Source organism: Passer montanus, unplaced genomic scaffold (genome assembly GCF_014805655.1).
Source record: "Passer montanus isolate IOZ18808 unplaced genomic scaffold, ASM1480565v1 scaffold27, whole genome shotgun sequence".
NCBI classification, from domain to species: domain Eukaryota; kingdom Metazoa; phylum Chordata; class Aves; order Passeriformes; family Passeridae; genus Passer; species Passer montanus.
In genome coordinates this window covers 2,559,469-2,584,201 of record NW_024367372.1, presented here as the reverse complement: position 1 = coordinate 2,584,201, position 24,733 = coordinate 2,559,469, and the positions used below count along the sequence as shown (strand labels likewise).

Here is a 24,733-nt window from a genome sequence, read left to right as displayed (position 1 = left end):
GTTCCACATCATGCAGACTTCAGAGTCTGGCACAGCTCTGACTTCCTCTCTGCAGGGATGTAGCTAAACATCCTGTCACTCAAAACAATTGCACTTAAACCTGCAACAAACATTCCTGACCTTCTATTAGGCCTTCCATCTGCAATGTTTTGTGTTTATGGTATCATTATTTCATGCTTTCAAACTTCAGTATACTGCACTTTTAGTCCAGTAGTGCAGCTGGAGTAGAGGGATTTTTGACAATGAAACTTCCTTCCTAAAATTGGTCAGTCTGTAGTGAAGCATGATGAAAGGTGAAAATTATTCCAGTTCATTGATTATAGTATTTACTCTCAGTAATTGTTCTAACAGATGTGTTTTCCTCCCTAGTTAAATGGGTTGGAGTTGGCAAATCAAGAGAGTCAATGATCCAGCTGTTTTAAACAAATGAAGAACTTCAGTGATGAGAAGCACAACTTGGCGTTCATCGGTTCCTTACAGCTTCCTCTTGAAATGGAAATGCTATATAAAACAAAAAAATTCTTCTAGGAATTAAATAGAAAAAACCATATCCTGTATTGTAATATTTTATTTAAGTTCTCAGTAAATTCAGTGTAAAATCTCCTTGGTGTCCATCATCAAAAAGTAAAAACCGTGCTCCTAACAAAATAAGGAAAATTTTTTTATTCAATTGATCCATATCACTATTTGAAAGTACTTTACACCTTTATAATATTTCTCCTTGCTGAAACCAGTATCAAACCTTTTGCAGTAATTTTTGGGTAACTTTAGAATTGTGAAGCTTGGATTTTTTTCTTCAAATATTAAAGTATCTGTGTATCTGGGTTGGCAGTACTAGAACAGATACTATGCACTGAAATTGGTTGAATTATAAAGATTTTCAGTTTATAAAATACAGCAAAGTTAGGTGGGTATTTTTGACTGCACAAAGCAAGGCAAACACGATTACGTATAATTTTTATATAATGTTTTTTGATAGCCTACTAAAATGAATGGAGAGCAGCTAAAATGTAAAATGTATTTATCACAAAGCCTATCCTAGTAACTGACATAACATCTGTAAAGGGGCCAAAGTGGAGAAAGCTGACCTGTTTAATAATTCTTTGAACTACTCTGTGTACTAACAGGCTGGAGACTGTCAGGTGTGTGGCCTTCCTTTTATGCAGTAGGAAAAGGAACAAGTGAAGGTGGAAGGAGGAGAGTCCTCAGGGTACAAAACACATGAGGAGAGTGGAGCTGATACAGCACACTGCATTTCCTCCATGAACCTGGGACATTTCTTCTGCTAGTCCTGTGATTGAAGTTTCCCAAGTTCTGCAGTGGTACTCTGTTGAGGAACTTGGGACTTGTGGCTCTGTAAGACACTCGCTGCCACAGCTCACAGGTTTCCAAGAATAAATCAATGCATGACTCAATGATGACTGCTGCAGTATTTACACCCCTCACACATTTTGACCTTCCTCAGCAAAATGTAACGCCTATTTATAGACGGGGATGACACGTGGCAGCTAGGGCTGAGACATGTAGAAGCTGTGGAGAGTCCCAGAATCTTCAAGAATGTATTTGGACTTCTTTGTGGATCTTCTAGTTTGTAATGGTTATGCATCAAGAGCTCTCTAAAAGGCCTACCTCTTGTAGAGGAAAAAGATTATTCTAGAGACAGAGTTATTCCCTAACTGCGAAGTTCTCCAAGTAGATGTTCCTTTTTTATATATGTCTCAGAAAGCTATAACAATATTTTTGTATCATTCCCATGGGCTGTGGAAATGGCATCACATCCTCAGTGGTGCCATTATGCTGTGTGTAAAAACAGCCCTTTTCTGACATGGTAACTCCAAGGGTACAAAACAATGACACTTGACATTAGAAATGGCAAAAAAAGGAAAACCTGTCAGGAGGATGTTGTGCCATACTCATCCCCTTTGTCTCATCTCACTCAATATCAAATAGCAGATAATGTTCAAAACCTTTTCTGGCAAGAAACACTTTTAACGGTACCAGTGCAAAGCACTAAATGTAACCATTTACAGATGTTTTGCTGCATGTGAGGCAGAATTCTTACACCATCCAGCTCTGGTGCAGTCTCTCCATGCCCCAGTTCATTATAGAGTCTGGCTTAATGCACAAGCAAATACCCCTTTTCTCTAAAAAAACCCAACAAAATAGATCCCAAAGCTGTGAATCCTAACTTCTGTTTTAACTCCTTTGTCCGTCTTTGACAAATTGTTTAATCTCACAGCTACTGGTTTTGTAATCTGTAAAATTGCAATTAGTAATACATCCTTACCTCTTCAACACTGCCTTTTGGAGTTCCCTGGGTCAAGCCCTGCAGTCCTTGATCTGAATTGAGGAGGAAGCTCTCCCCATCATAGTTATAGCTGTTCTGATGAAAGACCAATGAGATTTCTGACCTTATTTAATGTTTGCAAAGCACTTCTGAAAGGTACTTGTTAAGTGCTAATTATCACAAGCACTGTGAAGTGTGCCTCATTCATATGAGGTACTTTAAGCATAAAGATGCTTGGAGATGCAGTAATTAAGTTTTGTTTTCACATGGCTTAACCCTGTGACATTTGCCTTCTGAATGATCTAGAGCTGTTCCTTTTCTTGGCCCCATCTTCCTCTGTGCATTTGTGCAGGGAGGGGGCCACTATATTTAAACTTTGGTTGATTTACAGGCAAAGTCCGCAGTGACTAACAAGCCACTTGGTGTGCTGAATAACTGGATTAAATGATCAACTCTAAACTGAGTATTTGGCATATTGGAGACAATAGCTTTTATAACATAATTTTCACAGAATTTCTTTCCACCTAATCTTTTTATTTTCCATTTTTCCATTAAGTATCCATTAGATACACATGGCTTGTCCTTGCTTTTAAGGATTCATCAAAAAACCCAGTGATGTTGTCAGTGAGCATGATGTAACAGGCAATTAGCCCATGACTTACTCTGTTACCATAAAAATGTCATGCATTTTATTTCAAAGCATGGATATTTTAAATAAAACTGCTACTCCTATTAAATTTTACATACACTGTCATTGAGTTAAAAGTGAGTAAGTTCAGGCTTTTATGAAAAAGCTCTTTCATCTACTGAGATGAAGTTCCTATAAGCACACAGTGCTTATAGGAACATTTTAACGTAAATTTCCTTTACTTTTGGTCGTTTTCCATATATGTTATTTTGTATTGTTTCGAATTTCATTTAATAACAATCACCGTGATGAATTTAACTATTTCTTTCTCCCCAGCCAAATTCAATAATAATGGCTAAAACTGGCTGATGCATCATCTTGTTTGATATCTGGATGGAAGAATAAGGGAAAACGTTTATTGAAAAGCTGTAATTTGTGGTAAAGATTATAGGTTTTTATAAGTAGCAGTCACAGACTCACTCCTGCATAGTAATGTTTTTGAGATATTTTCTGACACTTACAACATGGCCTTCCTAGTGAGATTTACACTTCCTAACACATTCAGGATGGGATTTTGAAGCTTTTGTATTTGGCTATATTTGGTCTTACAGTTCTGGCATAATGCACTTTATAACAGGACAGAAAATGAAGCATTTCCATAGTAATGTGCAATCTATACTTACACCTTATGCAGATTTTTTTCAAATTATTTTTGATCCACACCTGTTTATTTTGTCCTTGAAGTTGTATTAAACAGATTTGAAGTAACAATTCTTGGTCTCTATTTCTCTTATTTCTTAACAAAATTAACTTCATACAAAAGCTGGTTTGATATTTAAAGAATTTTAGAAAATAAGTAGCAGCATTAGTGAATGAAGGTGTTTTCTCTCAGTCTATAGATTTTCACTGTTTGGCCTGTTTTCACAAATTCCACAAACTTTGTCTCCCTTTCCCATTTACAAACTGAGCAGGGATCTACCTTTTACCACTGGGATTCATGGTTAGTCATCTTTGGTTAGCTCACCTGAATGACCAATGGTTTTATAAGAAACTCTTGGTTTTATAAGAAACTCTTGCAATAAAAGTGAATAGTCATCTTTGGTTAGCTCACCTGAATGACCAATGGTTTTATAAGGAAAAATACATCTTCTAAGTGATACAGAAACTCTTGCAATAAAAGTGAACTCCATGAAGATCTTTATCAGCAACACTGAGAGAAAGCAAAGGTCAATACTGGCTCAGATAGACAATTATCACCTCTAAAACTCACTGGGCTTCAGACGAGTGTGTTAGGGCTTCCAGAAACCTCCATAGAAACCACTCCTTTTCTCCTCTGTTTTAGGAGCCAGAAACAGCAGGTAAGTGTCCTTTCCAGTAACTGAGAGCAGGTCAATGCCTCACACACCACTCAGGGCCTGATACCTGTGAGAGATTTGATCTGCTAATTAATTTGTATTTCTTCATTTGCTTTGCATCAGTTATGTACATATATGCAGACATATATGCACAATTTCACATAGAATGGTCTTTGGTAGCTGAAACACGCTAGGTAGTGTCATCTAAATCCATGTCAGGCTGGCAATGCCCAAGGCAAAATACCAAACAACACCCAAAAAACCTCAAACAAAAAAAAAATGTTTTAAAAATACCCCCAGGCTGAAGAGCTGTGTCTGATGTTTGGGATGGAGGAAAAAAATACATTCCTGCCCCTAACCTCTGACATAATACTTTACATGAGGTCAAGCTCTAGCCAAATAATTATTCCCTGTGGAAGTGGCCTTGCCTCCTGTACAGTAACATGTCATGTCCATCAGAGAGCTGGTTTAAAGTGTCAGATGTTGGCAGAAAGGATGAGCTTACATTATCCTTTTAACTGGGCATCAGGCAGGAAAGGAAACCCAGCCCCAGCCTTCTCATTTCTAGAAGTGCCTGTTTGTGGTAGTCCATCAGGGCTGTAACCTGCTGTTTGTTGGTCACTAATGAGTGTGTCAGTGCTTGCTTTGTCCCTTTATTGGATCCAGATTGCCAGTGACAAAGAGGATGCCTGAAGCATGGAGCCTGCTCAACTGACACTACATGGATCTATGGCATGGGGAAAGTGGGATGGTACAGGCTGCTTCAGGGGGGTAGGGAACGGGATCCTTTTGTTCCCAAATCACTGGTCCAACACAAATGAGCTTTGATAATGAGCGTGTTTTACAGAATGATTGCAAGATTTTGCATTTAAACTCTTGTATACTTACAGAAAAGTAGTTGTTCTAAAATACTTTCGTGTGTTATTAATACCTGTAGATTTCTGGAACAGACACTGTTCATTAAATATTTTCCCATCAGCTCTATGAGATGGTAAGAAAAATAAAACAGGAGAGAGGGTCTTTTGTAAGCACATATACTTTATATCTTCCATTAATGTAAAAAATTTTGTCCAACAGCTGCATTTTTCAGTGTTTGAAAGCAGTACAAATTTGAACGCTGTCTAAATAAATGTGTTTGGCAAGAAAATGTCTTTGTCAGGAAAAAAACCCCAAATATTTGTGTATTTTAATGTTTCCACAGTCTCAAGGTAATGCACCCTTCTTGTGACAGACATTGCCTTTCAGGAGCTGAGCGCAAACACCAGAGTTTACACTGCAGGGCTGTAAATAGTGCCTCAGACAGCAGTGTTGGGTTTCAGGTGATACCTTTACAGTGCCTGAGGAGTGGCAGAGCACTTCAGACAGTTTGGGTGGCTGCTGAAATGCTTGAAATACCCTGGGCTGAGTCACTGGAGACAACTTTTCTTAAGGACTGCAGAATATATATACAACTGTCTTAAGGACAGTCAACTATATGTCCTTCCAGCAGAGGTGGCAGTATACATTTTTTGCTACAGAAGGCAAAACTTTTCCTGCTAACTAATTCTTGAAATGTGAGGAAATGTTGTTTGCTACTGAGGTTTGTCAGCCTGGCTGGCCTGTAAATGGAAAAGATCCCAGGCACGTGGTGCTGGAGTCAGCTTTTGGTGAGTCTGACAAAATGACAAGCGTGGAAATACAGTGCATTACCAGTCACAATCATAAAGATGTGTTTCATGGTGTTCTTTGCTTCTGTAAAGGAAACTCACTGTGTCAAACCTATAGTAATTAGAGCTGTATTTCCACTGAGATTCTTAAAATAGTGCAACCCTCCACCATGAATGGAAACTTGCCCTTTGAGCTCTGAATTCCAGAATGGCTGAAAAATTGATAAGCTTGGGGGCTGGGCTGTGGAAAGCTCCTGAAGCTCAGGAAGAGGCCCAGGGTTCCTCATGTCTCCATAGAGGCTGGGGAGCATCTGCTTAAGGAACAGCTCTGCCAAGAATGACCTGAGGTTTAAATGAGATGTGAGGATGAGCATGAACCAACAGTGCATTTGCATTTTGAATAAAGCAGGTGGTCTGCTGGGCTGTACTGAGGGGGATAATGGCCAGGAGAGGCAGGGAAGGTGTTTCCCATTGCTCATGTTGATGAGTAGTACCACAGATTCCTGCTACATGTCCACTGTAATGCATCCATTGCCATGGCATGTTTTGCATCCTAAACAAATGGGTGAAGAAGAAAGGGAGACTTGCCAAGATGATGTGATATTCTAGTTTCAGGACTCTGCCTGGCTATAGATAAGACTCATTTTGCCCCCAGTGCACCGTCACGTGTATGTCAGTACCACAGTCACAGATCTGCTGCTCAGTTACCACCCCACAGCATTGAAAACGGTTCAGATTTTGTACTCCAATTTTCTTCTGCTTCATTTCTCCCAGCCATTGAGGCTGTGCCCTTGTGGTGACCTTGGCAATGGCTCTTATCACTGTTTCATGCTTTCATTGGAAGCTGGGTTCTTTCAGAATTCAGGAATGCAGTTTGTAGCTGTACCAATGGTGCCTCAGTTATGTCTGAGATAAAATAAAGCTTGAAGATGTTTACTGAGAAAGTTCAAAAAAGGTTTGCCTTGTCATTCTGAAACAGCATTAAGTTTCTATCTATAACTTCCAAAGGAGATTATTGGAAAAGGGGACTAAGACATCATACCCATTCCCTGAGTATTTGGTCCATTGATTTTTAGTACTGTATGTTCTGCAGAAAAAAAAATAATATGCCTTCAGTGATCTCTACTTGCGTATATTGGATACTGGAATTAGTAACATCTCCAATAAGTAACACCTCTCTTCTTTGCCAGAAGAACTGAAGTCGGAATAAAATGGCAGGAAGGCATAAAATGGAATGTGCTGGGTGCTGGACCTGGCCTCTAGAACAACCCATGCCTGGGACAAACTGGGTGGGGGTTGTGAATTTTGAAGAGCTAGGAGGAATGTCAGGCTACTCTTCTTCATTATTCCATCAGTTATTCAATGCCAATAGCACAGTTTTGTATTTGAACCAGTTACAGTGGTGATACATTTGTATATTTAAGTAAGCTTTCCTACAGTTTAGGTAGGGATAATGTATTAGAAACAGTATGTATTATAATTATAATGTATTAGAACAGTATTAGAAACAGAGGCAATACTGAACACCTTCACCAACAATCTGGGGATCTTCTAAGTCTTGCAGATAAGAAATTTAAAAAGGACAGGATTCTGACACAATATCTTCTCTGATATCCTCATGCAGAAAAAAAATCAAAAAACATGAATGTAAACACATGATAAGAAGCTACTGAGCATAAATACATAGAATAAGTTATAATAGATTCTAATATACATGGGAAAAAGTGAAAGAAATAAAATAAGTTAGCTAGTTAAGGCATTACAAATAGGATAAGGCATTTTGTCTATTAGAGATTGATTTGCCTCACACTATGTAATTAAAATACTAAAGCTGGTACTGATGAAAGTCTGAGCCCTATGCAAAATGCATTGATGATTTCCATGCAGAGGAAACATGCCAGCAGCACAAAAAGTCTCGTTCTATTAATTGGCACCCTGGATGGTAGGCCTAGGATTGAGCATTACTTTTATAGCTTATACCATACCACTGATGCAAACTGCTCAGCAGAGAGCAAAGAGAATGAGTGCCTTCAAGACTTCCCTGCATAAATGGATTTCATCTGCAAAGGCTGTGCTCAGGAAATTTCCACATTAGCGCTTGTGATGGTCCCTGTAGCTGTGGCATGCTATCCTGGCAACGTTCAGGGAATCGCCTTGACTCTGTGCAGCTTCTGTTCTGTGCACAGAGATCTTCTCTGTGCAGGGCTGACAACACAGCCACATATATTTCAAATAAACACACTTTGTGGGCTGCTGCTGGGGATGGTTTGTTAGACTTGGTGAGTGCAGAGCTGGGTTCTTGGCCAGCCTGCACTGCCACAGCCCCTTTGAGCTGAGCAGATGCACCCTGAGTTATTCCAGCTGAACGGCTGCTCCTGGGAATGAAGAGAGGAGAGCATACCAGGAGCAACATAAAGCTGTCTCAAAGCAAGGATTCACTTCCATAACAAAATAACAACAGCAGGGCCAGATGCGGCTGCAGTGTGGAGGGAGGAAGGTTTTGCCTATCCCTTCCCAAGCCGTGTGTGGGAGAGGATCTTTGTACTGTGTGGGGATAGTGAAAGGACAGAGCTACCTCTCAGAGCCTCTCCCACGTAAATCCACACTCAATAATAGCACTACTTGGACAAAGATTTAAAGAATTCTTAGGACAACCACCTAGCATTAAATCAAAAACATTGCTGCCTGAAGAAAAAGAAAACAGAACCCTTGGCACTATGTTAGCTCAGTGATAGCAGTTCTCACTGTCAGAGTTCATATTCCTTTTTTCATGACAGATTAAAATAATCTGGAAAGAAGCAAACTGAAAGAAAACAGTGCAACAGAAATGAAAGCACACTATGGGAGGGCCAGGAACAACAACAACCATGAAAAAAAACCCAGGGAAAGTAGCCCTTTTGTAAACCCCTGTCAGCAGAACAATAACATCTTTGTAACAGCAAAAATAATGTATAGTTTTGAGGGTGCCCTCTAGTGAGTGGGACCCTCGGGTGCTCTGATCTGCTGAGCAGCACTGGTGCATCCCAGGGCTGGCAGGAACGAAACACACTCTGAAACTCAACCATGCTGTGCTAATTTAAGAGCAAGCACTGGCTGGGGTGACAAGATGGCAGAGCCTTCTCTTAACAGCAGCATGTCTCAAGAGCCAGCCCTTAATCCTGCATATCACCAGCTTGTCAAATATTTTATGGATGCATGAACCTCATCAAAAGCTCATCAAGATGAGGCCATGAACTCTGTGCTAGCAAGTCCTCATGAAACAACACGCTCTTGTGAACAGATAATGTCTGAACAAGGTGTAGCCCTCTGATCCCAGCTGTAAACATCTGTTAAGTCTGATGTATTAGGAAAGGGACACAAAACAAAGAAAACAGCCCCTAGCCCTTCCAGTAAAAGCAGTTTTATGCAATTTTATCTTCAGACCCACATTGCAGAGCAGAGAAAGGAGAGTGCAGTGGGACTGAGCACATAGGGAGTGGTGCTTTACCCTAGGCCCACCAGGGGATGTGTGCCCATCCTGATAGCCCATCCCACATAACACAGACTGCATGCTGGCACATGGCCAACTATATCAGCTACTATCATATAATTTCCACTTGAAAGAATTTCCAGATTATTTCTTTAACCGTTTTAGCATGAAAACATTAAAGAGGAACCAGCGAGTCGGCCAAAAGCCACTCATTTTATACAAATTCAACTAAGAAATCTCCCTATTTAAAGAGCTGTGGGAGGCAGAGTCCCACCTCTGTGTGATGTGCTTTGATATCTTTCTAAATGGCCTAGAAATGGAGGAATAGAAAAAAATTGGAAGTTTTACTATAAGGACATGGAGAGGAGGTCTTTGGTATAAGTGAAGCTGAAGGGATAGAAAAAGTATTTTAAGGCCTGGATCACTATTTATCTACTTCTAAATCACCAGTGGATCTTCCTCAAGGCTCGCTCCTCTGGAACTAATAAAACACTCAGCACCATTCTGCTGGGTAACAATTCAGAAGACAGGCAGGTGAACCAATTCCCTCCCTGCAGGGTGCTCAGGCCTGCTGGTACAGAGCAGACAGAATTATTTTGCTCTCATAGCTTGCAGAGTAGAGAGCTGGTCAGTAGCAGATGTTAGTGAAGGTGAGTCTTACAAAGCAGTTAAGAGATGTCACCACCCGAGGCTGACTCAGCTGCAACAGGAGATTCCTGCAGTGGGGTAGCGGTGGCAATGTGTCAAATGTGATGAGCCCTCAGCAAAAGCTGGACTTGATGATCCTTGTGACTCCCTTCCAATCGGAATATCTTGTGATTCTGCAAAAGTACCCTTAAATTTACTCTTAAGTGTAAGGCAGCACTGTTTCAGCATGAGCTGCTCCTTTCAAATCTACTTCATATTTGAGATCAGTGTTTCAGAGCACTCCTTCCCCACAAGTGGAATAGTGCTTTTATCTCTTTTTTCATATTTCATCCAGTTCCCAGACAGCTGGGTTCCATCCATGTTTATCCCATGCCATGTTGATGAAACATGTGTGATCCACTCTCCTCTATCCTGTCAGGGCTCTTTCCAGCTGCAATTACATTCTGATTAACCCATATTCCCCAGAGAACTTCAAGGACATCAGAGGGTCTATCTAGTGAATATTTACAAAGTAGTTTCCTAAGAAAGAAAAGGCCATGAGTTTTCTATATGCAGTTGGAAAATTCTGCTGAACATCCTTAAGCATGCATTTGCAAGTATGTGCAGAAAAAGCCAAAGCAGAAATCCTTGCAGATAAAGAAAGAGTGGCAGGAGTAAGATTTTGGAGTTCAGAAGGGATTTTTGGGAATTGCTGTGAATTACAACCACGGCTTCTGCTCCACAGACCAGAAGGCTGAGCTCATCAGCTCTACAGAAGAACAACAACAAAAAATCAGATTAACCTGTGTGAAACGAGAGTGGTTGTACCTGCAAACTATTAGCAGTCCAGAAACTCACTCTCATCATTTTGGTGTTTGGACAATGCTCTCAGGCATTGGTGTGATTTTTAGGGCTGTTCTGGGTAGAGCCAGGATGCAGAGTTTGATGATCCTTGTGTGTCCCTTCCAATTCAGGATAGCCTGTGATCCTACAGCCATAGTTAGGCACTGTGCTCTCTGCTACTGGTCTTGGGATTTCAGCAGTTTTGGAAGAACTTGAGCAATGAAACCAGACAAGAGTTGGTCCATTTGGTATTGTGGCCCATTTTCAGCACATTAATCTATGCCATTCTAAATCTTGTGCTAGTATTGAAAATGCAAGTTGAAAATGTACATTTTTATGAGTTTCTGAATGAAAGAAAGGCTTTTAAAAATATTTTTAAAATACTGATTCTATCACTACTTTTTGAGGAGGTTGTTATTGTCTGGGTTTTGGTGTTTAGAGTTTTTGTTTGTTTCTTTGTTTTTTTCAGGAAGAAACATAAGTCTTTGCTTGATAACTTGTTTTTGACCAAAACAAAAACAAAGAAAGCGGGAACAAGTCCTTCACCCTTAGCAGACTGTAAGTTCATTCATGGAAAAATCGCTCCTGTACTTGGTTGTGATTCTGTCCACAGTACATACAGAGCAAGTTTTGAATTCAGAGACCTCTGGAAGAAATAGAACTGTCTTGACAGATCACCTTCAAGTGACACAAAACATAGCACCTAAACTCCAACAGTTTTAAACTTGTTTGCCCTGAGGAAAACAATGTATTTTCAAAATATACATAGTACCCAGCCTGGCTGCCACTTGAAATGGTGTCTGATACTTTTAACCCATGTAACCACACCTGCGGTGCTGTAGAGCCCATTTGTAAATTGCAAATTAATTGCAGTAATTCCCTTTCACACAGAAGAAGGTCTTGGAGAACTCCAGATTTAGCTGAAACTGGGTGTCAATCCCCAAAAATTCATTGTGCACATAAGTGGTGAACCCACTCCTGATGTTGGCTGGAGCTGAGGAGCCCACCAGAGCCTCCTGGCCAGACAGGGATTCTCCAGCCTCCCTGGTGGTCTTTCAAAAATGAAATTCTCAAGCTTGTGCATATTTTTGTTGGTTCCACAGCATTCACACAACCCAAACCCGGGCAAGGCTCTTTTAGGCTGCACAAAGAGCACAGTGTAGTGTGGGGGCCTGCCAAGAAGGGAAAAGAGGGTTCATAAATTGGATGTAAGACTGGAAATGATACTAAGTAGGTTTACAGATAAAATTGGGAAGAGCTATTGATTCCCTGGAAGGCAGAGGTCTTACAGACAGACCTCGACAAATTAGAGGGTTGGGCAATCACAACTGCATGAAGTTTGAAAGGGACATGGGCTGGTTTCTGCACCTGGAACAGGGCACCTCTGGATGTGGAAACAGACTGGGGAACTAGGAGAGGGACCTGGGGGTCCTGGTTGATGGGAAGATGGGTGTGAGTGAGCTGTGCCCTGGCAGCCAGGAGGGACAATCCTGTCCTGGGGCATCAGGAACAGCATCGCCAGCCAGCAAGGGAGGGGATTGCTGCTCTGCTCTGGGCCGGGGCTGCCTCACCTCGAATGCCATGGGCAGCTTTGTCTGCCACAAAATAAATAAGAATTATAACGTAAGAGAGATTAGAAGGGAGGGCCACAAGGAAGGTGGAGGCTCTAGTGGGGAAGGAGTGTGAGGAGTAGCTGAGGGCGCTTGGTCTGCTCAGCCTGGAGGAGACTCAGGGGAAACCTCGCTGCAGCTACAACTTCCTCATGAGGGGCAGACATTGATCTCTTCTCTGGTGACAGCGACAGGACGTGAGGGAATGGGCGCCAGCTGTGTCAGGGAGGTTTAGGGAAAGGTTCTTCACCCAGAGAGTGGCCGGGCTCTAGAACAGCCTCTCCAGGGAAGCGGTCACAGCCGCACGCCTGGCAGAGTTCAAGAAGCTCTCAGCTCTCAAGCTCTTTGGACAACGCTCTAAGGCACACGGCGCCGGTCCTGGGCTGTCCTGTGCAGGGCTAAGAACTGGACTCGATAATCCCCGTGGGTCCTTTCCAACCCGGCATATCCGTGATTCTGAGTTTATCGACAAACTCGAGTCCCAGAGGCGGTTTCGCTTTGCCCGCTGCGGGCGCACGGAGGTGACGCCTGAGGGGCGGTGGCAGCGGGCGGGGCAGCGGGGCCGGGCCGGCGCCTCTGCCAACCCCGCCGGGCGCTCGGGACGCGGCGGGAAGAGAAATTTTCCGCTGCGGACGAAGCTTTCGCGTCCCTGTGAGAGAAAGGAGCGGCCGCGGCTCCCGAGAGCCCGGGCCGGGATGTGAGGGAGGCGGTGGCGCGGCCGTGACGCGGCGCGGGGCGGAGCGGGCGCGGGTCCGTCCGGCCATGCCGAAGCGCTCCTGCCCCTTCGGGGACGCGGCCCCGCTCCAGCTGAAGACCCGCGTGGGGCTGCGGGAGCTGAGCCGCGGCGTGCGGGGCGAGGAGTACCGGCGGGAGGTGTTCGGTGAGCGGGGCGCGGAGGGGAGAGCGCCGGGCCGGCCGCCCCGCCGGGGGGATGTGCCGGCCCGCCGCGGCCCGCAGGCGTGGGGAGCCCGCCCCTAACTCTGCTCTCCTCTCCCGCCGGCAGAGAGGACCCGGCGGCTGCTCTTCAGGGGTGCCCAGGCCTACATGGAGGGCGCGGCGGCCGCAGCCCGTGCGGCGGAGCCGGGGCCGGCCGGGGAGGCGCAGGGCGAGGGGCCCCGCTGGAGCGGGCAGCTCCTCATCGGCCACGACGGCAAACTGCGGCGGCGGCCCGCGGACAGGGGTGAGTGCCCGGGCCGTGGCACAGAACCCCGCCATCCCCGAGCTGGAAGGAACCCATCCAAGTGCAACCCTTGTCCCGCCCAGGGCATCCCCGACGTTCCCACCGTGAGCCTGAGAGCGTTGTCGGAATGATTCTTAAAGTCTGGCAGGGTTGGGGCCGTGACCACTTCCCTGAGGAGCCTGTTGCAGTGCCAGACCACCCTCTGGGTGAAGAACCTTTTCCTAATATCCGACCTAAACCTCCCCTGTCACAACAGAGGCCATTCCCTCTGTTCCTGCCCCTGGTCACTACAGAGACCAGTGCTGTCCCTTGGCCTCCCCTCACAAGGAGGTCTGTACTATGATGGTTTTGTGGTGTGTAGGTCTTCTTTATTGATTTTCCTTAAAGGAAGTGTTAGATTTGAGCTGACGGATTTGAGTTTTAGTATCCCTCAGTCTTGCTACTGAGAAAGAACCAAGAAAGTTCCAAGCGGCGCTCCCCGTCCCTTCGCATTCCCGAGCGTCCTGCCGAGCGCTGCCGCCTGCAGCTGTGCCCGGACGCGCCGCGCTCTGCAGCTCCTGGGGCTTCCAGCCGCTTTCTCTGCCTTGCTCTAAAGCTCATCCCTTCTTTGCCGTGTCTTTGCCGAGCAGTTCCGCCGGTGGGAGCGTCCAGAGCCTGCTCGTCGTGTGTGAGAACGGCCGATGTGAAGGAGGCGTGTGCGCACTGTGACCGCTTCGTCTGCCAGAGCTGCAGCAGGCTCTGCAGCTGCTGTAACACGGTTACCTGCTCTTTGTGCTCCGCTGTTGAGTAAGTGCCTTTCGAGTTTGGAAACTTATTTTAATTACACATGGCCTGGTGGTTGGGTGCCACAGATATCTAGCTCATATACATAAAGGAGTTAAACTCTTGCCATGCTTTAGCAGCAGTAAAACTGTCTGGAACGTGCAAACCAAGATTGATGTGTGAAGCACTCTAATCAACTGTTGTACAAGTCTAGTTCAGCTTCTTACTTAAATGCTGTAGGAGGCAAAAATTTCTCTTGCTTTCCCACCAGTGATATTGCATGCTGCCAGTACTGAATGCATGCACTTCCAAGGAATAATCTCAATTTTTTTTCTCTCATTGTTAACAATTCTGTGGTATAAAGAAATCCTGAGTGTGCTGTGTGGGAGTCCCGTGGTTGCAGTTGATAATGGAATAGTATGCCATTGTTATGTTCCAGAAACATGACTGACTTTTGTTTCTTCTGATTTTTTTGTTCTTTTTTCCCCTAGTTATGGTGATGTGGGAGAGCAAGTTCTCTGCAGTGGTTGTTCAGTATTTCAAGTCTGAAACTTGATGGCTAAAACTCTGAACCCTTGTGGTTAAAACATCCATGAATTTCATGAAGTCTTCTCCTTGCAGCTGATCAAACAATCCTTTTAGCATGTGAATTAGTTATGGAATTTCTATGTTTTATATCTTTATATTGTACTTTTAAATATTGTAGCTAAATAAACATTTATATTTTAAAGCTTTTTAGATTATTTTGAGTCGGCTCTCTCCTTTTCCCTAGTTGTGATATGCCTGTCTGGAAGGGACCACTCTGTGCTCATTCCTGGTGATACGGGATTCAGAATATTCTCTTCGCTTGTTGGTCATGTTAGGACACACTTTTGTGGGATCAGAATAGAAATCAGTTGCTCCTTCTGTGCTTTCAGGTGAGTGTAACTCCATTCTAGACACACAACATTTTCTTTGTGAGCTTACTAGGAAAACCAGCCAGGCCTGAAGGCTTTTCCAAATAAGAGAATTTGCTGATTCTAGTTTATTTTTTTAAGCTATCACAGACATCTTGTGTTTACTGACAGCTTGAATGGTTTTAATCTTTCTATGGTAACTTTGATAGAAAGAGCCGTGGCACACCAGGCTTGGAGTAGAAAAGTTTTTCTCATTAGTAAATTTTCCAGTACCTTCACTGAAAGGTCTTTCTTGGAAAGCAGCTTATCTGTATGACTTTGTCACCTACACTGTAAACTTCACATTGTTCTGAATACCCACTCAAAATAGCTCATAATGGTCAGCACTTAGGGGTACCTCTCCATAAACCAACTCATTCCTCATTTCCAAAATGAGAAAATTCCTCATTTTCTTTTCAAATCACTGCAGAGGCTTAGTGTTGTTTGTGCTGTAAGAGTGAAGTAAAGTACTACTGGACAGCCCCTCAAAATGGTTTTATTGATTTTGCTATGTTTCATAAAAAAACCCCACTTTTCATCTGGCAAACCAACTGTACCTAACAGAAAACTATAGTGGTCTTTACCTCAGGAAAATGCTGATTTGAGTGGCTGATTTCAGACTGTAGGATAGAAGGAATAGGTTTGACACACACAAGAAAAGAAATCCTTGTGGCACAGCTAATGGTTTGTTTCTCAAATTTTTTGCCCTGAACTCCTGAAGCAAAGCCTGCCACTCATGCTTCCCAGTCTTCTCAGCAGTAATTAGTATGTTTTGGGTGGAGTAACCTTGTTTTACCTGTTTCCCTCCACTTTAGCCATTTCTGTTTGAAGAGGTGGAAAGTCCATGGCAGTGCAATTTGAAAGCCTGACTCCTCCCCCGTGGGGACATCTTTATTTGACATTCTGTTGGAGATATTCTGGGTATTTTCCTGTCAGAATCCTGCAGCTACCCAAGAAGACTGGTAAATGCTTTAGCAAAGGGTGGGGGGCTGTTGCTGGAGAGCAGCTCTTCTTCATAGCTGCAGTGTCATGGCTTTGGGTGTATCAGCCACAGTGAGGTGCAGGATGACATTCTCTCCAGCCTGTGTAGCACTTTGTATAACTATGCAGGCACACTTCGAAAGCATTTGTGCCCTTTAGGGTTTCCTGAGGGGTGTCACTTCATTCCCAACCTTCTGTGCCAGCTTAGACTGACCATCTGTGCCAGCCTGGACGTGCTGATGGATCTGGTTAGTTTTCCTGTTCTACATGCCAGTGAAAATGGGACACTTTACTGGTTCTTACTCCAGTCTTCATTTTGAGCAATTCTGAAATGTGTCTTATCTTCGTTCCCCTAACAAACAAAAAAGTCTCAAGTCAGGTGACTTGGTAGTGCAGGATTAGTTGGAATGTGCAGGAATTCCATAGCATTATCTATCTTTTCAAAGCTCTCATAGATGAAGTCAGGGTGGTGGCAGATCTCTGGTGCTGTTCCCAGCTGGTATCACAGGGCAGCTCCTGTGGCAATCATTTTAAACCAAAAAGCTGAGTTTTATGGATGGGAAGAACCTGTGGTTTACTGCATTTAGATGTTAGTTTTAGGAAAGAGTTTTAAGACTTGTCTTTGTTTCATTTGAAGCTTTAAGCAGTGAACTAAAGTGTTTTTCAGTCAAGTATATTTTTCGAAATAAAACCTTTAAGTATGTGTCTGCTTTTTCTTACTCTCTCCTGAGGGTGAGAGATTGAAAATAATGTTTTGCTTCTAGGCTCTGGGAGAGATGAGACATGTTGTTACAAATGATTTGTGTTTCAAACTAGTGATAGAAATGTTTTTTTGGCTCATTTACTCACTGCTGTATTTCATAGAAAGCTGTCCTCTGTAAACAATAACATAAATTTCATGGCTTAATGTTCTTATTTGTTATCCTCTAGCTGCTTGAAAGACAGTTGTGCATTAGGATAGATACCCAATGCAGTGTGAAGAGCTGGGAGAAGAAAAGCAGGAGGGCTGGAAGAAGGTTAGAGGCTGGGAGGGGAAGGGCAGGAGGAGCACTGAGCAGCATGGCCAGCTCTTGCATAGGGGAGGTCTTTGATACTTGTGAGGAATGGGGTTCAGTGGTTACCAACTCTGCTTATGTGGCTTCAGAAGGTGAGAAAACTGCCTGTGCCTACCCAAAGACTCAAATATTATTCAGGAAAGTTCTTTTTCTAGTCCTGCAGTTCTCAGATAAACAATGGGAGGTGAGACTGGAGACTGTAAATCTTTATAATGCCTACAGAAAAAAAATAAAAAACCTGTGTGATGGGAAGAATCTTTGGGTGAAAAGTATAAAGATTTTTCTCTTTGCCTAATTAACTCCTCCTCACAAGGACTTGTCTGTTGCCACTGATCATTGAGCTGTAATAGAGTTACAATACAACACAAAGGGTACCCCTAGGACTGTAAATGAGAGCCAGAGAAATTGTCTGGTTTATTAGCTGAGCAGGAAATTGGGTTTAATCGTGTGCTTTTTTGTTGCAATTGTATGTTCTTCCCCTCCCACTCAGTGCAAAGTGTCAAAAATCAAAGTTTGCCTGCTGTTCCAAGGGAAGGAGATCCCCTGAGGAGCCAGCATATTGATAGATAAAAATATCCTGCAGTAATGATTTTACAGATGGATTAGAAACTTCTGAGGCCTGTGTGACATATGTCTCAAAAAGCAGATCTTTATGTCCAAAAGGATCTGATCTGATCAGGATAAAACAATTTCTCTTAAGACTAATAACTGAGTCAATTCTAGAAATGTGTGGTTTCATAGACACCAGGTATTTAAGGACAGTCTAAGGTGGTAAATTACTGCAGTAGTCTCCAGACTGTATTAGAACAAACCCACAACCTTATAAAAAAGCTCACTGAAAAGAACAAAAACACTTCAGCTGTCTCCTTCAATAGCATTTGTCCTGTGCACAAAGGAACTCCCAAATATTTTGCAGTTCAGTCCAGAAGTCTGCTTTCTTCCAAGAGAAAAGTGAGCCATTCTACAGGTGATCCAGACAACGTGAAAATTAAAAATAAATAAATGTTAGCTCTGCATTCTGTGATGGATGAGTCTTTTGTTTAATACAGCCAGCACCTCAGCCTCTTCCCCTCCTTTTTGTTTTAGTGTCCTACACATTTGGGCCCTGACTTGTAGCCAGTTCAGGTGTTTTTTATATTCCTTTCTGAACAGGTGATAATTAGATACAGCTGTGTTTTACCTCAGGACAGGGCATAATGCCCAAATAATGCAGGTGGGAGTGAGAGACAATGTCCTTTTTTTTTTCTTACAAGTATGGGCAAGACATTTATGCTTTGCTTCTGTGCTGAGTTGGCTGCCATCAGCTGTGGCACTCGGAAGTGGCAGCAAAATGCAAAGGGCTTAAATCTTCTGAATCTTACTTTGAAGAGGTGCAGCCAAGAAGTAGAAATGGAAACAGTTATCTTTGTCCCCAGGTTTGTTGGGCCTGTTTTCTTTTGAAAACACTCATCTGGCCTCTGGCTGGATTGGTGAGACAACAGCAAATGCCAGCACCATGCAAGGAATAAATACTTCTCTCTTTCACCATGCTCCCTACCAGTCATTGCGTGATGGCTTTGGCTTTTGACAGGATCAAACTGGATTAAAAAAATGAATCCCAGCAAAACTTACCTGTCATTAAGCTCCCAGGAATGGAGTATTTGTAGAAACTTGCATGTACCGCTGCTCTGTAGCTTTTGGTTAGGTGTGATACTGTTTCATCATGGCAAATTCTGCAACTAAAAGCTCTTTGTGCTGCCTTTGCCGCCCATCTGGATCCAAGAGCCCTGACTGCCTGGACACAAAGCCCTGTGTTCCTGGGAAGCTCCAGCTGGGATAGAGTGTGGCAGAATACCTCCACAGTTTGTTCTGTGTCTGTCAAGCTTTGTCCTCTGTTCTTTGCAGAGCTTTACCATGGATTGTCAGACTAAGCTTAGACCCAGGAACATGTACGGCTGTCCAGGGAGAGGGAGGAAAACCTCAACCCAACAGCAGCACTCAGATTGTGCAGAGCAAACCTGCTGCAGCAGCACAGGGACTCCAGAGCCCAACCTGGCAGCACAACCTCAGGTGTGGCAGCTTGGAAAAGGAGAGGGAGGTAGGGGCCTCTTCCCAGAGAGCATCCTGCTCCCTGCAGGCTTCTGAGTTAGGACAGGTAAGGCTGAGGAAGATCACCTCTACCTGCTCTTTCCTCCACCCTCTTCAGGGTTTTTCACTGCTGGGATGGGGAAGGTAGCAAAGATTTAAACATTGTTTTTAGTGAGGTAAATTGGTTAACCTATTTAAAGCAGTCAAGAGGTCTCAGAAAATGTTAATGAGTCTTTAAGAAAGGAGTAGGAGCTGTGTAATTTAAAGGCAAATACTTGTGGGTAGAAAATTGGAATAAAAATCTTCCAAACTACTTTTCATTTTACATTATTAAAATTGCAATAGGGTGAAAGCGATCACACAGTATTGTATATTTTAATGGCTAATAGACATGCACACACATATATAACTTTTTTGTATAGATATTTTATATTGATAGGTGTTAAAATACCATTGCTTTTACGGTTGATTGCCTTTTGAACTGCTACAATTGTAATACAAGCTTTAATATTTACTGGTGGTGTGTATTCTGGGATTTTGTTATTTTGTTTTCTTCCTCTGGGGAAAAACTCTGCTGGAATCAAATTATTATGTCTTACACTTTTATTAAAAGTTTTTATTCTCATAGCTGTGATTTGCATTAAAACCCTGTGATAGATGTTAAGTTACTTATCTCTTGCAGAGCTTATTATTGCTTGAACCTTTTGTGGTTATAGGATTTATTTTAAATTTTAGGATTTATTTAATTGTATTTTCCTACATTGTTTTGCTCAAGTGTCATAGTTTAAATCATGGTCCCCTTCTTATTTATTTGTTCTGTAAGATGCAGCTGTTTTTCTGTTCCTTTTTTCCCTGACAAAGACGCAGTTGAATGTTTTGAGGGGTGGTGTCCCTTTGATAACCTTTGCACAGGTTATCAGAACCGCGATGGGGTCACCAGTACTGTCCTGATCTGTTCTGTACGATTTCTCTTAGACTCGCACAGAATTCCACCAGCTGCCAGCGGCTCCTCCTGCAGAATGGCTCTTTAATCTGATTAGTTTTAAGATAAAACAATCCCTCCTCCAGCCTTCGCAGCGGAAGTTTTATCCTCAAGCCACAGGGTGGCAGCACGACGTTGAGTTTATGGCTATTGTTACCCAAATTTTTGGTTTTTTTCTGAAGTCCTCACTGCTCAATTGATACTGTAGTAATTGCAGTGCTAATGTGGAGGGGAAGTGTGTTTTAACATATTTCCCTCATTAATCTGTAGGTCAAATAGTCATAAAACAGATTTGTTTTTAATCCCAGATATTTTGTACTGTTCATAAAATATGGCCTGAAATTCAGACCAGACCACAAAGATAAGAGCAAAATGTAAATCAAATGCAAAAGCATAAATTGATCCCATTTTTTTCTTTGAATTCTAATGTATCAGCATGACAAATAAGGGTGATTATATGCCAACATGTAAGTTATGTCACACTTAAAAAATAAAGCCCAACAACAATAAAAAAAAAAAAACCCTGCCAAAAAAAACCCCAAACCAAATATTCCCATTACACATTTCTTTGCATTTAATTAGCATCTTACTCAAGTTGCTTCTCATAAAGATGCAAAAGAATACAGTGATGTCCATGCCAAGAGTAGGACTGTGATTCTGGACCAAGAAATGTACAGTGGGATGCTGACTGGCAGTGGCACCTCAGGGATGGTCCTGGTAGTGGTGGAAAAAAGGTGAGAGTTGTGCCAGACTTTGAGGAGAAGAATTTAGGGAATGATGGGCTGGTCAGTGTGACCTCAGCCCACAGGAATGTTAGTGTGAATCCTCACAAAAGCTGTGTCCAGCTCCACATCCAGGCACAGGAAGGGTGGGAACATAATTGGGAACAGTCACACAGATTTATCATGGACCTGTTACATGTGACCAGCCTCACTGGCGTTTCTGATGAGATGAGCAGCGCTGGATGAGAGGAGAGAAATGGAGGTGTCCTTGCCAGGGGAAAGGCAAACCTCGTTGGGCTGCAGGAGCAGGGGCAGCACAGACCCTCCTGTGCCAGAGATCCAGAGCTGCTGCTGCTGCAGGCTTTGGAGACCCTGCAGTGCACAGAAACCACAGAGGGGAACAAGAAGCCTGGCGACTTCCAGGTCACACATGGGGCACATCAGAGCTCTTCAGAGTCTGCCAAAGCACAAGGATTTCATGAGTGTCTGAGCACTGCAAGGCTGTGTGTTGAGGTGTGGTGCTTTTGGACACACTTAGGAGTTTATAGTACTGTTGAAACTCTTCAGCACTCTGAGATCTGCTGGCGTCTTCCGTTCTCCTGAGCATTGATTGCTGCTGCCAGAAGTGAGAAACTGGTAAAAGGCTACGAGTGTGTCCACTCTTACATCCTGTTTACTCTTCTAGAACTGCTGATATGATCAAACTTACTCATATCCTTAGGTGTTTTGGTAGGATGTGCTGTAGAGTGCAGCACTTGGCTGAATATTGATTTCTGAACCTAAAGAAATGATTCAATTTTCAACCAAGTCATTTACATACAGAATTTAATGCACTTTTATGTATTTCATCCCAGTGAGTTTCATTTCATTCATTGGAGCTTGGTTCTCCCACGCTTTCTTGCACTGAGTAATACCTCCCCAAATGAGTAATCTGATTGTTCTCTTTTTGCTTTCCATGATATCAAGTTTATTTACTGCCCCAAAATAGATTTGGAAAATTTTTTTTAATGGGGTAAAAACAAGCTCAGGAACCTGGGATCAGTTGGGATAACCAGTATAAGGATTTTAAATACAGTAAAATGTAAGGTTGAAAATATGTAGTCAATATGCAGATTTTCATGGTCTCCTCCCAAAAATGTTAAGAAAGCCAGTTTGAATATTTCCTTCATGAAGTGTTTTCTCTTCTGTTGAGTGGTTTCACTCCAGGTTGTTCTGGAAATCCTCACTTCTCTAAAAATGAGAGAACTTGGTTTCAGTTGGGTGTAGTTGCCTGTACTGCTGCTTACAGAGCTGGTTTGAAGAAATTTCTGTACTGAGATGGGTCACAGGAATGCAGGCTCTTTCTTGCTCAGCCAGGGCATGGAGAAAAGAAGTATTATAGAAAATTGCTTTATTCCTGTGACTTTGGATCAGCACTGCTGAACACAAACTTCTATAAATCCTGAAAATACCTTTTGTTCCTCACCTAGCTATACTGGAGTGTGCTGCCTTGGTGAGACCAAAAACTAGAAGTTATTGAACGTGGAGTTAGAGGGACTTCCTTCCTTCCCTGGTACAAGACTTCACTCTGTGCACTCTCCTATACCCTCCCTGTCGTGTTTGGGATCATTGCTAGATCAGTTTTTCTTACATCTTGCACTGGCTTTGTCCCTTCTGTGCTGTTGCTGCTGATAAGGACACAGTGAGAGAGAGCCTGTGCACTTCTGTTCCCCTTAGCACTAGCAAGGTTCCCATTTGTGAACTGCAGTGCTGTCCTTGTTCTGCTGGAGAAATCATCAGTGCTTGTCCCTTCATTGCTGCTGCTGCTTGTAATCTACTGCAAAGCAACACAACTTGGGGTTCATTCCTCTTTTCCTTAGTGCCAGACACTGTGGCAAGTGCAGCTTCATGTGCAGGAGTGGTGGCTCTGAGCTGTACCTGAAATGGCTGTGATATTAATTCCATATGTGGTTGCTTCTGCCCAAGTTAAATGAAGACTTCCACCCTAACGAGTGCTGCCAGAAGTGAAAGTACCCTTTAAAGTTTAGTGGCATACATCACTTGGACATGAAAAATAGTTCCAACCTTAACACTTGTTCTTGTATTTTCTCAAGAATTTCAGTTCTTGTGAGGCCTTTAGCTTAGAATATTTTCTTAGTTTGCTTAACTCCTGCTACCATCTGTTGTTCAGTAACAACTCGGAGCCAAGGCGGCTGATGGAGATCTGAGTTCTCCTAGATCAGCACTTGGCACCACAAGCTTTTTCACAACCCAACAAGCAGTTCCAACAGCTGCATGCATGAATCACTTAAGTTATAGTACCCTGCAGAACCCTGTAAGAATGGGTTTTGACAATCTGGTCAGATGCCACACAAGCAAAAGTGTGATGAACTGAGTTCCTTGGAAGGTGTAAAATAAATTTAAGATGATTATTTTGCTACATATTTTAATGCAACGTGCTCCACAGTTTCATTACTGTTCAGAAAGTTCTGGGATTACTTAGATTGCATGTAAGAGTTTATAATTACTGAAAAAATTCAGTGGGCTGGGGTGTGTGTGTGTTTATTTGTTGTAGCAAACTATTCTGACACATTCCCTGTGGCATTTCATATTACTGAGAGACAGTTTGCTCCAGCAGTAGAACAGCTCTTCACGTGCTTTCGAGTCAGCCTATATTTAAACCTGTCTCCAGCAGTATTTTATTTCAGTTGTTTTACTCTGGTTTGCCTAGCTGTGGATGCATTCTTGATTACGATCTGTGTTTATTGAAAATTTGCTGTCACAGAACCACAGAATTGTTTATGTTGTAAAAAACATCAAATCCATCCAATTCACCCAGCCCAGCACCAAACCCAGTCCCCAGGTGCCACATCTCCGCAGCTTTTAAATACCCTCAGGATGATGGGTGACTCCACCCCTCCCTGGGCAGCCTGTCCCAGTGTTCACATCCTGCTCTTCCACAAACACTGCAGAACATCCTTTCATCCAGTGTGGCCCTGCAAGGGCACCCCTTAAAGCTTTGCAGGAGGATTGTGTGGATTCCAGGTTGGTTTCATAGCAGGCAGCACCAGCACTGAGGGACCAGTGTCAATGAGCCTGGTGTCACTGGGCAAACTGGGCTGCACAGCTGAGGATCTGCCCCGTGTGTAATTTGTGTTCTGCTCTAGTGGTGTCATTATTTGTTTAATGATAACCATTGCTTTGGCTGAGTGTTTAACACGAGGCCATTTACAAAGGATTTATGGAGTCCATATGTTTGGATTTCACTTAGCTGCCCAGAGAAGGGGGAGGAAGCAGAATGGAGGTTGATTTTATTTTGAACCTGCATCTGCAGACTAGCTGGAGCCAAGCAGGGTAACTATAGGATGGGACAATATCATCCAGGAATAGGGTGTTAAAACTTCTTGGGCAACTTCCACAGAGCTGCCTGGCAGGAATTCCCCCTCAGTTCCTCTTAGAAAATGAGATCAGTGGATACCCAGGGGAAAATGTGGGCTGGGTGCCAGAGAGGGGAAGCTTTCCCTGGTTCTGCAGTAGGATGGGAAAATACATTATTAAGTCTTGAGTTCCAAGAGTTTTATCAATATTGTTGAGTTGGACTGCAA

The 24,733-nt window shown here is 43.0% G+C and overlaps 2 protein-coding genes across 3 annotated transcripts in view; both read left to right on the top strand.

The window, feature by feature from the left end:
• The window catches only part of ADSS1 (adenylosuccinate synthase 1), a 28,152-nt gene extending 24,466 nt beyond the window's left edge, over nucleotides 1-3,686 (top strand). The window contains exon 13 of the mRNA XM_039712424.1: nucleotides 370-3,686. Coding sequence (XP_039568358.1) covers nucleotides 370-422 — 53 coding nt within the window. The 3' untranslated portion in view covers nucleotides 423-3,686. The remainder of the gene's footprint in view (nucleotides 1-369) is intronic.
• Nucleotides 3,687-13,016: 9,330 nt separating this feature from the next.
• Nucleotides 13,017-19,921, top strand: SIVA1 (SIVA1 apoptosis inducing factor). Of its 2 annotated transcripts, XR_005627880.1 has the most exons (5): nucleotides 13,017-13,345; nucleotides 13,469-13,645; nucleotides 14,275-14,431; nucleotides 15,180-15,324; nucleotides 16,158-19,921. XR_005627880.1 is itself a non-coding variant. In XM_039712943.1 (4 exons), the coding sequence occupies exons 1-4, from the start codon at nucleotides 13,228-13,230 to the stop codon at nucleotides 14,954-14,956; spliced, it is 510 nt and encodes a 169-aa protein (XP_039568877.1). In that variant the 5' UTR covers nucleotides 13,017-13,227; the 3' UTR covers nucleotides 14,957-15,148. The 2 variants fall into 2 exon arrangements, 1 of the variants encoding a protein (XP_039568877.1); XM_039712943.1 differs by lacking the exons at nucleotides 15,180-15,324; nucleotides 16,158-19,921 and adding an exon at nucleotides 14,899-15,148.
• Nucleotides 19,922-24,733: the final 4,812 nt, after the last annotated feature.

What these genes read in the sequence shown, in the direction of transcription:
- SIVA1 (XM_039712943.1), top strand. Translation starts at nt 13,228, where the DNA reads ATGCCGAAGCGCTCCTGCCCCTTCGGGGACGCGGCCCCGCTCCAGCTG. An exon ending in GTACCGGCGGGAGGTGTTCG is followed by an intron (nt 13,346 to 13,468) that starts GTGAGCGGGGCG and finishes TCCCGCCGGCAG; the next exon opens with AGAGGACCCGGCGGCTGCTC. An exon ending in GCGGCGGCCCGCGGACAGGG is followed by an intron (nt 13,646 to 14,274) that starts GTGAGTGCCCGG and finishes TTTGCCGAGCAG; the next exon opens with TTCCGCCGGTGGGAGCGTCC.